This window comes from Labrus mixtus, chromosome 5 (genome assembly GCF_963584025.1).
Source record: "Labrus mixtus chromosome 5, fLabMix1.1, whole genome shotgun sequence".
NCBI classification, from domain to species: Eukaryota; Metazoa; Chordata; class Actinopteri; order Labriformes; family Labridae; genus Labrus; species Labrus mixtus.
The window spans coordinates 20299121-20311896 of record NC_083616.1 but is presented as its reverse complement, the minus strand read 5'-3'; the positions used below and the strand labels follow the sequence as shown (position 1 = coordinate 20311896).

Below are 12776 nucleotides of genomic sequence, written 5' to 3'. Positions count from 1 at the left end.
TGAGATGAAAGGCTAAATGTGCATGTTTCCATTTTCCAGAATTAACCCTCAATTTCATCTTTCAGAAAACCCTGTTCTATGAAGACCACCACCAGCTTCCTGCTCCGAAGTGGACAGAGCTGGCTAATTTGATCACCAGCTGCATGGACTACGAGCCCACGTTCAGACCCACATTTCGTGCCATTATTCGTGACCTCCACAGCCTCTTCACACCAGGTTAGTGAAAACAACACCCATCAGCAGGCCAGCAAAACCACTGCTAGCATTGTCCCAACAGTGAATCTAGGTCACACCAGAGTAGAATCTCAAACGTCTTCAGACACACACATGTTGATCATGGTGTCCCGAGAAACTCCTCAGTGAAAAGACAGACTGAGCTTCTGCCTTCATCAGGCGACTCTTTGCTGCTTTTTTAAAGGACATTTTTAACATTTTGAGGATGTTTTTCTGTTGGGAGTTGGATCACAGGCTCATCATTAATTTTATACCTGAGTGATTGCTGAATAGAGTAGTCCAATACAGGAGCGAAGCTTGGGTAGTTCCAGAATACAAATCCAATTGTTTAAATGTTGACTAACTAATTCCTGAGCGGTCCGTTTCTTTCCTAATTGTCTGTGATTTCTGCAGACTACGAGCTCATCGTGGACAGTGACATCCTGCCCAACAGGACGGCTGGCACAGGCTGGGCGACTGGCGGCTTTGAGAGTCAAGAGCCTGCTCAGTTTGAAGAGAGACACCTCATATTCTTACAGCAGCTGGGCAAGGTATCAAAAAGTGTAGAAACTATGCTTTTGAGAGAAATCTTTGTGTTGGGCATGTTGTCAAGATGTAGACCTTTCTTTAAGAGTGTAACCTGAAATTAAGAATTTGTCAAACTGATTATTTGAAGGAAAACCACTTTTGAAGAAAGATTTAATATCTTAGAGGACAACTCCTGTGAAATGTTACCTAATTTTATTTGCAGATGCTTCCTTTCTGAAAATCAAGGGCTTTACACACCATTAGCTTTTTTCCCCAAAGTGAACCGAACCTGAAATCCCAGACTAAGACAATGCTGTACTTGCTCACTCAAGTTGGTTTTCTCTTCTCTTTAAGGGAAATTTTGGCAGTGTGGAGATGTGTCGATATGACCCACTTCAGGACAACACCGGAGAGGTGGTGGCTGTGAAGAAACTCCAGCACAGCACTGCAGAGCACTTACGAGACTTTGAGAGAGAGATCGAGATCCTCAAATCTCTGCAGCACGAGAACATCGTCAAGTACAAAGGAGTTTGCTACAGTGCAGGTACAGCTCACCTGTTGTTGACACTCTTACAACTACCTACTGATGTTCCTCAGATGAAAATGGTGCCTAATTTGGAAGGAGATTTTAAAATCAATGTAGCGAAACTACTTTTAATATATATATATATAACTTGGGGCACCATCCTTGTTAAGTAAGGAAACTAATATTACCTGTAGTAATTGATTAATCTATAAATCTGTCTCATATCATTGGGGTGAATTCTCAAGCAGTGAAACCATAAAATTACACAAAGTACTGAAATTTTATATGGAAGTTTAATAAAGAAAAATGATGAACATAAAAATGTTTTAAAGGAAATTAATAGTCAAAGAATATAATTACGACAGTGATATAACGTGAATAATAATATTGTGTTGTTTCTAAGTTGCCATGGTGAGATCCTTGTGTCAGTTTTGGAGTTAAAAGCGATATTGGTTGAGGGATTTAACGAAGTGGGATTCGAGAAAGAAAGTAAAAAAAAAAAGGGGGAACTTAATAAATTTGATGAAAGTTGACTTTGAGGCTTTGATTCGGATACGACAAGCTTGACTCAACACCCCAATCTCATAATCAGAACGCTTCCTTACTGAGACGTAGTGTTCAATTGAACTCCGCCGAATGGTGCCAAGGCTACCCGTCGAGTTCTGTCGGATCAGGAATGCCGGTGGCCCACGATAACCGCCGTAGCAGGTCTGGTCGGAGTCGATAATGAGATGGGTTTGAAGAAAAACACAGCGGTCCAATCAGTCGTCCGTGGGTCCGTCTTTCAGCGGCTCAAAGAGTCGTAATTAACGTTCGTCAGGATTGGATGATCGTTGATCCTCACTTGACTTGAATGGTCACTTGTAGTCAAGTGTGAGAATAGGAAAAAAATTATGTTCTGGAAGACGAATGATCAATACTTCAAAAACGGAAAAAACGAAAGCGGCGCTCAATCTTCCTCAGTCCTGAAACTCAGATCGGCCCCACTAGGGGGCAGTAGTGCTCCACATAAGATTCAGGGAGAGTTCATCAGGTAATGTGATTTACTCCTTAAAGGCTTTATATGCGATTTTTTTTTTTGATCCAGCAGATGTCGCCCTTGAGCACCAGCATGAAACCAAAACAACTCTCGGTGCATTGTGGGTTAGCATGCTAATGCTAGCGATCTTTATTATGATCGTATCTTCACACTGCATGTAAATTTACCCGAAATAAGCGTGATCTAGAAACGCAGTTAAGCAGTGAGTACAGTATGTTATTTTTCTTTTCTCTAGTCCCTCAATTAAACAACTTTTATTCGTGAGGGGAGGAGTCAGCCGTCGGGCCGGCTATGTCAACAAACAGAAAAAAAACTCTGAAAACATCACAGACAGCGGGACTCGGTGTTACACCCATTGTAGACAGTCATGATTCACAGAGTTATTTTCAGAGGATATACTTGATTTATATTATATTTAAGTGTGAAAAATCGCATATAAAGCCTTTAAATATCTAAATTCGTCATAGATGATCGTAGCGGAATCTAACTTGCATGAAAGTGTTAGTCTTGATGTCATGAATACATATATCCGATTCAGGGATTGAACCGAAATTCTTTTATATCAGAAATGGATTATGTTGGTTAAGACAGTTTGTTCAACAGTCTTCATGGATTGTTTATTGTGAAGTTGTTCACACGTATCCAAGTGGTCTGGTTCACCAACGTAGATTAAAGGCTTATTCCGAAAAGGTTTGTTTTATTTACCACGTCCTGTCCTTCACATTTCGATGCAAAGTCTCTTTCAAACAGTTAATCAAATGAAAGGCTTTTGTTATCAGTAAACAGGAAGAGTGTGGGGTTTTCATTTGTGTCCTGTGAGTTTGGGTTCCTTCAGGTCAATACATTACATCAACAAAACTGCCATCTTCACTTTCTCTACACTTTTCGCTACAGATTTGCAACCTTCAACACAAAATTCTGCCTAAAGCTGTCATTCTCTGCAGTTTCCTGACAAGCAAAACAAGAATTTGGTTTTCTTAGATATGACAGAATTGCATTTACTGAACAGTATCTTCATAAAAAGAGTATTAAAAAGGAATGTCCCACCAGATAAATATCATTTAAGTTTTGCAATTTGGAGCATGAAACTTCATATCTGTTCCTACATGATGATAAGCATGTTGTATCAAACAATTATAGTTTTTTGCTTCATCGTCTCAGTATCAGCCTTATTATGGGTAACCAAAGACAGTTTGAGCTGTACATCATTTTTCAAACTTTCAAATTCTTTGCAAGTTCAACGCTGTTGTGGCTTTAGGTCCAACAAATAATGAATGAGCTATTTTTGCCTTCTCAGGGCGACGAAATCTCCGCCTCATCATGGAATATCTGCCTTTTGGCAGCTTGCGAGATTACCTCATGAAAAACAGGGAGAGGATCGACCACAAGAAGCTTGTGCATTACACTTCTCAGATCTGCAAGGTAACTTCCCTTTGCTGGTTCACTAACATCCTTTCTGCGGCTGCTGACCGTTGGAAATATAGATGGAAAAAAAACATGTCTTCGTGTCCTTTGTGTTCACAGGGTATGGAATACCTGTCGAGTAAGCGGTATATCCACAGAGACTTGGCAACACGAAATATCCTTGTGGAAAGCGAACTGAGGGTGAAGATCGGAGATTTTGGCCTCACCAAAGTTCTGCCTCAGGATAAAGAGTACTACATGGTCAAAGAGCCAGGAGAGAGTCCCATATTTTGGTAATGCTCTGATATTTGTAAATCTTTCAATCAATTTTTCTTCTAATACACATTACCAGTGCATATTGCAAAATTCTTGTAATATAAACCGTACATTCATCTTTCTGTCTTCTAACCTAAACTGTTATTCATGACCTCTAGTTAAAGTCTATGGGAGCATGTTAAACTGACTGTAAGCTTCCAAATGAGAGACAACTGACTCCACCATTGAACCACAGCTGACCCAACCTACCTATAATCCCATAACTTTCTTACATACAGTCATACAAAGTTTGTTGTTTTGTAGGTATGCCCCCGAGTCGTTGACTGAGAGCAAGTTCTCCGTGGCCTCAGATGTCTGGAGCTTTGGAGTGGTGCTCTATGAACTCTTCACCCACAGTGACAAGAACAGCAGCCCTCCTGCAGTATGTGATGACATCACCTCACACACAAGCATACACTCTCTTTTAAACCATGTGTTTACTTTATGTTCAACACTTTTTTGCACACGCCAAACGCATGAAAAACAGCAGATTGAAGCAAAAGTCTCTTTATTTTCATCTCGCATACAAGTAATGATTCTGATGTCAGAAGACTGCGGGTTATATTCTGGGAAAAAAAAAGAACACACAACCTTGATTTTGAATCCTGCAGAATTCAGCTTACTGTATGTTTACTCCAGAGGAGGAATCTTTTTTCTCCCTACTGTTTTTGAACCGTCACACCTCCAGATGTGAACTTAATTAGGTTTAAGGAGGTAACCTCCTCTTTGCTGAACGCTTTATTATAGGCAACATTTTTCTGTGTTTGTTTGTAAGCTGTGGATATTTCTGATTTCAAAGAGCTAGCAGAGCCAGAAGTCTAGTGTGATTTATGACTGACAACACAACTATACATCATTTATTAGCTGCCATATTTTTGTCTCTGTGTTTTCTCAAACATAAAAGATTTATTATGGAGTTTTCAGGTCATAAATTGTGCTACATTTACCTGTTGAGATTTGTATCCAAACATAGAACATATTTTGGTTCTCTCTAAATCTAAAGTTTTTTTTAAATGTCTCTTTGTCTTCTCTGTCATTATTCTTTTCCTCAGGTTTTCATGTCCATGATGGGAAACGACAAGCAGGGACAGTTAATCGTCTATCACCTCATCGAGCTCCTCAGATCAGGCAGCAGGCTGCCTCAACCTCTGGGATGTCCCACAGAGGTATGAACATGTCACTGTTTTCTTTCTGATCGGATTCATGACTCACATGCGTGTACACTTACATACTTTAAACATATATGCTCACACTTATATTGTATGTTAATGCAAACTCAGTCATTTACAACATATGGGCACGTAAACCCTCTTAACTGATCTGTTGTTCTTTTCTAAGTAGTTTCCACTTACATTTGATCATCTTTCTTCTCGCTCTTTTCCTCACAGGTGAATGAGATCATGGAGGAGTGCTGGGACAACGACCCTGAATTGCGACCTTCTTTCAAGGAGCTTGCGCTGCGCATCGACTTGTTCAGGGACAGTAAAGAGTTTTAGACAAAAAAAAAAATCACCAAGTGCCCCGCTCCTTTTCAACCGAGTCGCTCTTAAAGTTATTGTCTTGTTTGTGACAAAGGGACAAAGGCCAAAAAGAGGTTCTTCTGCTTAGTGCCAGCGTGTGGCGTGTGACTGGAAGAATGGTGATTCAAATTTAGGACCAGATGAAAGACTACTGCCAAGGTGCCTTTTAAAGAAGGCACTTACAAGCCATTTCTGCTGCTAATTCACTTACAGCAGAATAGAAAATTGAAGCTTGGATGGAAGGAACCATTGACTGTAAATGTTGCTGAAAAAAAAACATTCTGTCAAACATACTGGATTAAGTTTTTTTTTTTTTTTTTTAAACAGTTTGTGGAGACCGAGGATAATATTGCCAGGTTCTGAAGCTAGACACTTCTGTCAAAGAAGTCCTCTGTGTGTGTTTAAGTGTATTTGTGTGTTAGTGAGAGAGAGAGAGGAAGAGTGTGTGAGTGGGTGTTGAGTCCATACAAACAGCTAGCCGGGCTAGCTTTCATCATCCCTTTTCCCTTCTTTTTCCGAGAAATGGACTAAATAGTGTTTCGTGTTTTCTATGTATGTGTGTATATACAAACAGTATATTTGTGTACATATGTCCAGAAATTTTTTATAATTTTATAAAATGAAAATACAGTGAAATACTCTATTTGAACTGCCAGCAAAACGTCAGTGTTAATGAAATTCAAACAAAGGTGATTTAAAAATCTGTTATTGTTTTTTGTTTTCATTGTGAGAGGTGTTGTCAACATAAAACTTGTATTCCAAAACGAAATCTGAAGAGCATTTTTGTATATCCATTTGAAACTACACTACTAAACTACTAATATCCTCCTACTCCATTAGTACACAAAATAAAAGCATAAATTGGTGTGATGTGAATACAGGATAATGTGACACCAAAACCAGCCCGGATTCAAGGTTTAAGGTTAATCTAGCAAAACTGATAAAAAAAATACATTTTATTTAAAGCGCTTTTTAAACACTCAAAGACATGTCAGTCTGACATGTTTAAACATTACTGAAGTTAAAATGTCCTTGTGGGAACATTTGTTTTTTAGACAGTTGAGGTGCCTGACCCCCTAAAATATACAAAATAATGAATAACTTTATAATAATACTAATAAAACAATACACCGTGAACTCTACCAGTGAGGGAGACTACTTGCACATCTTTAATAGTAGCCTACGGTAGGAGTCTTTTGATCATAATAATAAATAAAATAAATAATAAAAAAGATAATTTGATCTTCCTTGTGCTTAGTTATGTATATTTCTTAATAAAATCTTAGTATTAAACTATTATATTCTCGTTAATAATTTTAAAGTGTATTTCATCCTGCATAAAGACAAAAAACACGTTTTTTTTTTTTTTTTTTAACAAGTACAAAGTTTGTTAACACCGGCATAAATATGAGATGAATCCCTAAACTTAACCTTTGATCTTTCAACATAACAATTTGCTTTTCTTAAAATAGGCTCTATTTAACTAATTCACTTGCATTTGTGGTCAATTAACTTATTTACAATATCACTCAATTCAAATAAAATGCCGTTCATTCAGTAAATTATGGTCAATTCCGACACTTTACTTTGAAATCCGGATATTGCGTGCGCAGCGGCTTTCGTCGAAGCCGGGGAGGTCTGGGGGTTTGACATTTGACGGGTGGACGTCGGGTCCGCCAGTGATGGTAATATCTCACAGCTTAAGGTCGTGGGCGATGAGCGGCTACAACTCTGGGTTGATAAATATGGAGAAATGGGCGACATCACACCGCAAACATCGATGTTAATGATTGCTTGTTTTCTATTTTGTCGGTTTAATTACCGTAAACTTCATAATAAGATTGCACTGTAAGTATTGAAGAGTCTAGCTCGCTTCTCTAACCTCTCCAACTTGGCAGGCTCGTTACAGTAACCTTTGTATTGGCTTAATTTGAAGAATACAGGGTAGCCTAACTCCAGGGAGCATCTGTAAATAAAATAAAAAAAGGCAGTTCATGCTGTCTAATGTTCAATTGTGTAGGCTCAATTATTCGAGGCTGTAGTTACTGGTGCTTTTGTTGTTGACTAGTGTCATTGGAGTATTTCACAGGGAGGCAAGGCAGGTTCATTTATATAGCACATTTTAGCAACAAACAATTCAAAGTGCCTCATAAAAGACATCAAAAGCACCACGACAAGCATTAAAAGAACACTAAACAAATGTTTAAACAAACAATAAGCACTTACAGAGACGATTAAATATGAAATAAGTTAACATAGGCTGGTCTTGCCTCATCGAAAAGGATCCTGTTTAACAATCCACAATACAAGCCTTCCTGTAATACAGCTCATTAAAGCCAAAGTAAACATATTGTCTTCATTTTATTGTCAAAAAAAAATACCATGTAAAGACTAAAAGCAACAATGTTAGGTCATCCCTCAGTTCTGTCCATCTTCAGAACATTGTCTCTGTTCCTGACTCAGTTATGTGTCTTTTTTTAAATACAGTTTTTGGTCCAAAACAGAAGGCTCACTGTCACTCTGTCAAGTCACGGCTTGCAGTCTAACTCAGTCGGTGTGTTTGATCTGTAGACCGGTTTAATGGCATAGTCAACGTTTTAATTCCAATCAAACAACATGCTAGAGGCATTCTTTCTTAAATGAAACAAGTGTTTCCTGTTTGACACTGTTTCATGCAACAATGTGCATTTTGCATGCTCATTTCCATTGTCACCTTTTGACTCTTATCAGTTTATTGCATGACAACCATTCAGCAGCACACTGAGGAGTGCGGCCTGCAGGGCAGCAGCAGGAGATGAAGTCCAGGGGAGCTGCGCCTCCCGATGGGGGTTATGGCTGGGTGGTGGTCTTCTCTGCCTTTCTCATCATGGGCCTCACTGCAGCAGTCCTTAAGAACTTTGGCCTCTTCTTCCTGGACATCCAGAGTCACTTTGGGGTCCCGACCAGTACCACCTCGTGGGTCACGGCCACCACAATTGCCACGTTTCACCTTGGAGGTAGAGATTTGGGTTTCGGCTGGAAGGTTTAAGTCGTCTTTGTCCTTGGATGTTTTTATCGTGTTTGTTTTTTTTTCTCCCCTTTTTTCACAGCTCCTTTGGCCAGTGCACTGACATTACAGTTTTCCCAGAGAGTGGTCATCATAGTGGGGGGCTTGCTGGCCTCCTCTGGGATGCTGCTGGCGTCTCTGGACCTCAGTCTGCCCTGGCTCTACCTCACCATGGGCATACTGCAAGGTAACACACTCAGGAAATGCTGAACTCCAGGAGGCCTTGCTTCTCTTTTTCATTTTTAAAGTTTTTCTTCTCTCATTCTTATTCTTGAACTGTTATTCAAATGAAATATTTGAGATGTTTAGTGGATATTTCAAGCTTCTGAGATAACTACCCGCAAGGATTAAGAAGCAAAGCTGCAATGTTTCACTGTAATGTGTTTATTTTGACCCTGTTGTCCTCCCTCTTCGTTGCATTTTTGGCGGTTTACATGATCAAAGAGAGAGTGTGTTGTTAAAGGTTTCTATGCTCTGTCAACAGGTCTGGGCATTTCCTTCTCGTGGATCCCGGCCAACAGCATGGTGAGCCACTACTTTGTGCGATGGCGTCCCATCGCCTACGCCATCGCCAGCTCAGGGGAGTGTGTCTTTGCCGTGATGTTCAGCCCCTTCTTCCAGTGGCTGATCGAGATGTACACCTGGCAGGGCTCCTTACTCATCATCGGAGGCCTTCAGCTCAACCTGTGTGTGTGCGGCTCTCTCATGAGACCCTTGGACGCTGTCCAGAGGTCGCCGCGGGAAACCCTGGATGGCGATGCTGCCGCGCTCCCACAAAGAAGGACGTTTTTCTTCAAGTGCTCGCTTATGAGGAAACCTGAATTTTTCCTCTATATTCTGTTTGCTATCTTTGCGGCTGCGGGTTTTTTCATCCCTCCTCTGTTTTTAGTCCCCTTCGCCCAAAGCTTGGGGATGGATAAGTACTGGCCAGCCTTGATCCTCTCCACCCTCAGCCTAGCAGACCTGGCCGGGAGGCTGATCTGCGGGTGGATAGCTAACATGAGGCTGTTGAGGAACCTGCAGCTGCTCACCATGGTGGTCACTCTGCTGGGCGTGGTGCTCCTGCTGCTGCCCGTCAGCCACAACTTCTGGGCCATGGTGGTCTTTGCTCTGCTCTATGGCTTCCTGTTTGGTTGTGTGGTGGCCATTCACATCACCTCCATCGTGGACATCGTAACGCTGGAGGGGTTCGACAACGGGCTCGGGCTCTTCATGCTTTTCAGGAGCATCGGAGGCTTTGTCGGTCCACCTGCTGCAGGTGAGGAGTCTGAACACGTGAACTCATGAGCATGAGTTTACGAAAAGCAAAAACTTCTCGTCACTTAAATTATATATTTTTTGGCTTGTTTTGGGGCTACAAAACCAACAATAATAGGGAACAGAAACCCACACATTGAGGATATTAATTGGAGAAAAAAATAATTCAGACTGATACTAAAACAGTATTTAGTTTAATATCATACTTTTGGGGTTAAATGTATTATTCAATAGATTAAAGAAAGATCACGTGTTGCACTCCTCACCCTGATACCCAAAGCACAAGCCTGTCTCAGTAGTAGGACCTACATTCATATGCTGAACTATGCCAAATGTTCTGCACAAAAAAAAAAATCCCTGTACTATCATTTTTATGAGAATTCCTCCAAAAATATGAAAAAAAGTGTCTGTTGATTTTCTCAAAGTTTAATGAAGAGTCATTGCAAATCTGATGAAGGTTCTGACTCAGCATTTGTTGTCACGGTGCAAAAGATTCCTGTGACCTTTACATACTTGATGCATCAATGCATTTCTCCACTGTTTTGTTTGTTGTTATTCTTTGTGAAGTGTCTTTAAGTACTCCGAAAAATGCTACAAAAGTCTAACGTATTATTGGTAACCCAAACCTGCACACCCTGGTTTAGAGAGGGAAAGATACTGGTTTTTCTGACAAAGACATTTATGTTGACCTCCACATTGTTAACATAACTCTGCAACACAAGGCAGTCAGTGTGGGAGGCTTTTTCATTTTAGTTGCCAATAGAAAAGCAGACATTGATTTTTGTAAGCTAGATGGATTTCTGTGAAATGTTGTACGTACATTCAGATCCACCGGATCACTCTGGCTGACTTCAGGGACTCCCTGACTTTTCATCTCACTTCGGCATGAGGGTGACTTTAGTGGTTGTAACCTTGACCCTTTCCTGCAGTTCTAGATGCTCCTAAAGGAAATGTACACCCCTGTAAATTATTCATTCCTTGTTGCATCCTGTAATCACATTTCTTGTGTCTTGTGCAGGCTGGCTGGTGGACGAGACGCACGACTACAGCACCGCCTTCTACCTCTCGGGCCTCTGCCTCATCTCTTCTGCAGTGTTTGTCGTCCTGGTCGACCGCCTCGTCCAGAGGAGGAAAGTCTTGGAAGCTGAAGTTGATCAGGTGACCAACAACGAGCGGGAGGAGGGAAATGTCAAGTGAGATTCTGTTACATAACAGGCGACGAACCAGAAATACCCCTTGTTGGCCTGGTCAGTGTTTCACACATACAAGCTGCTAGTTGGTTTGACTGTTGTGTGAAAGCTCTATGACAAAACTACCGCTCCAGAAACTGTACCGTTCATACAAGCAAAATTAGTTTTGTTTTTCCCCCTTTGACCCCCTTTTTCTGTTTTTATTCCAATACAATCTCATGTGCACATCAACGTTTGTAGAAGAAAAACTTTTATTAATCTGCAACCAAAAGAAGATTGACCCTTTTTTTTACTTAATGTACGCCACATTACGGAACGTTCCCTTTGTTTTATGTGGACAGTTTTCTTTTATTTTGGCTCACTGGAGGTCAGGCTTTATGAACTCTTTTTTTCCTCCAGTGAAAGCTGTTCTAGAAAAGTTTTAAATAGATTAACTTTGCTGGTGTTATTGACACAACAGGAGAATGAGCATGTACATTTGTACAGTCAGGGCCATGTCAGCCGTTAAAGCCCGAAAGATTCTCCAAGGAAATGTGTGATCCTGTACAGTTTCCACAGCATGCTGTTATACATGTGTAACACTTACACAGGAAACTTACATAATACTGTCAGAAGCTCAACTCCAAACTTTCTTATAGTTCTGGAAAAGCTTCTGAATTGGTGAACTGTCAGCCATGCCCATCAGATTACAATAATACAGCTAACTATAGATACAGCTGTGTCACACATGTGCAGCAGGCCAAGCAAGAACATATTGTCTTAATTTTATTGTCCAAAAAAATACCATGTAAACACTAAAAGCAACAATGTTAGTCCAACATCCGTACTGTGTCTGTGTGCCTGACTCATTTATGTGTGTTTGGTTTTTAAATACAGTTTTAGTCAGAAACAGAGCCAAACAAAACAGAAGAATAAGCTACAAAAAGTGCCACTTTTTATATGGAGGACTCTGCTGAATCAACATGTAACCTTAAGTCAGAAAAAGTATGTGCATTAGTCGGTGGCAAAAGGAAAATATTTCTGAATCCAGTTTTGACTTCCATGAATCAAACGTTTCCTTTTTTACAATAAAAAAAAAAATGATTCAAGTCAAGCAAGAGGTGCTTATCCTAGTGTGTCGAGCTATAGGACTGAAAATAAATGATAAGACAACACACCCAAATGTTGCTTAAGTGATGAGAGTTTGAAAGGACTAGGATCCCTCAGGATAACTCTGCTTCCTAGCTTTAAAATCAAATTCAAAATGTGTCTCTGTCAATCATTAGATGTGTAATTCATGGTTCATTCAAACAGGCTTAAAAGAGAGATATATAGATAGATAGTCATTTACATTTTTTTTATTTTTTTTTAGGCATTTGTTTACAGTGAAGTGTTTGTGAAATAACTTACCATTGAACTCTTTTGCCTCTTCTGCAGTATCAGAAGAGATACTTTCAGGGTTTTATTCTTTCTTTTAATTTTTCAGTTTTCAGCAGGGTGAGGGGTTCCATTGGTTTTCTCAATTTGTGTAAGAGAAATTGGAACTTGTCATTTTTTTAGGAAAAGAAGGTTATTATTGATTTGTCCACTTTCTTGGAAGCTGTAGGAGTCGATAATAACTCAAGCGCTGTCGGGGCCTCAGACTCACCCCCAAATAACTCAGGTGACATGTTAAGTGTAGCCTTCTGATGTTACTGCTGTGTTACACAAGACTTGTGGCCTCATGAGTATGCTTGTTGTCACAGTCATGGTGCAGCCC

At 40.2% G+C, this 12776-nt stretch overlaps 2 protein-coding genes across 3 annotated transcripts in view; both read left to right on the top strand.

The window, feature by feature from the left end:
- Positions 1 to 5534, top strand: part of jak2b (Janus kinase 2b) — a 34453-nt gene extending 28919 nt beyond the window's left edge. The window contains exons 17-24 of the mRNA XM_061038478.1: positions 66 to 216; positions 628 to 764; positions 1096 to 1285; positions 3604 to 3728; positions 3831 to 4003; positions 4290 to 4407; positions 5078 to 5191; positions 5414 to 5534. Coding sequence (XP_060894461.1) covers positions 66 to 216; positions 628 to 764; positions 1096 to 1285; positions 3604 to 3728; positions 3831 to 4003; positions 4290 to 4407; positions 5078 to 5191; positions 5414 to 5521 — 1116 coding nt within the window. The 3' untranslated portion in view covers positions 5522 to 5534. The remainder of the gene's footprint in view (positions 1 to 65; positions 217 to 627; positions 765 to 1095; positions 1286 to 3603; positions 3729 to 3830; positions 4004 to 4289; positions 4408 to 5077; positions 5192 to 5413) is intronic.
- Positions 5535 to 7230: 1696 nt separating this feature from the next.
- On the top strand, positions 7231 to 12499 carry zgc:114041 (uncharacterized protein LOC574425 homolog). 2 transcript variants are annotated; one of them, XM_061038475.1, is made up of 5 exons: positions 7231 to 7393; positions 8299 to 8541; positions 8635 to 8778; positions 9076 to 9849; positions 10867 to 12499. In XM_061038475.1, exons 2-5 carry the CDS (start codon positions 8340 to 8342, stop codon positions 11043 to 11045), a joined length of 1299 nt encoding a protein of 432 aa, XP_060894458.1. In that variant the 5' UTR covers positions 7231 to 7393; positions 8299 to 8339; the 3' UTR covers positions 11046 to 12499. The 2 variants fall into 2 exon arrangements, with proteins under 2 accessions (XP_060894458.1, XP_060894457.1); XM_061038474.1 differs by having other exon boundaries at positions 8276 to 8541.
- Positions 12500 to 12776: the final 277 nt, after the last annotated feature.

Bases quoted from the DNA above. Each gene is read 5' to 3' on its own strand.
- zgc:114041 (XM_061038475.1), top strand. From the start codon at position 8,340: ATGAAGTCCAGGGGAGCTGCGCCTCCCGATGGGGGTTATGGCTGGGTG. The intron at 8,542-8,634 runs GTAGAGATTTGG...CTTTTTTCACAG, and splicing joins TGCCACGTTTCACCTTGGAG to CTCCTTTGGCCAGTGCACTG. The intron at 9,850-10,866 runs GTGAGGAGTCTG...TGTCTTGTGCAG, and splicing joins TGTCGGTCCACCTGCTGCAG to GCTGGCTGGTGGACGAGACG.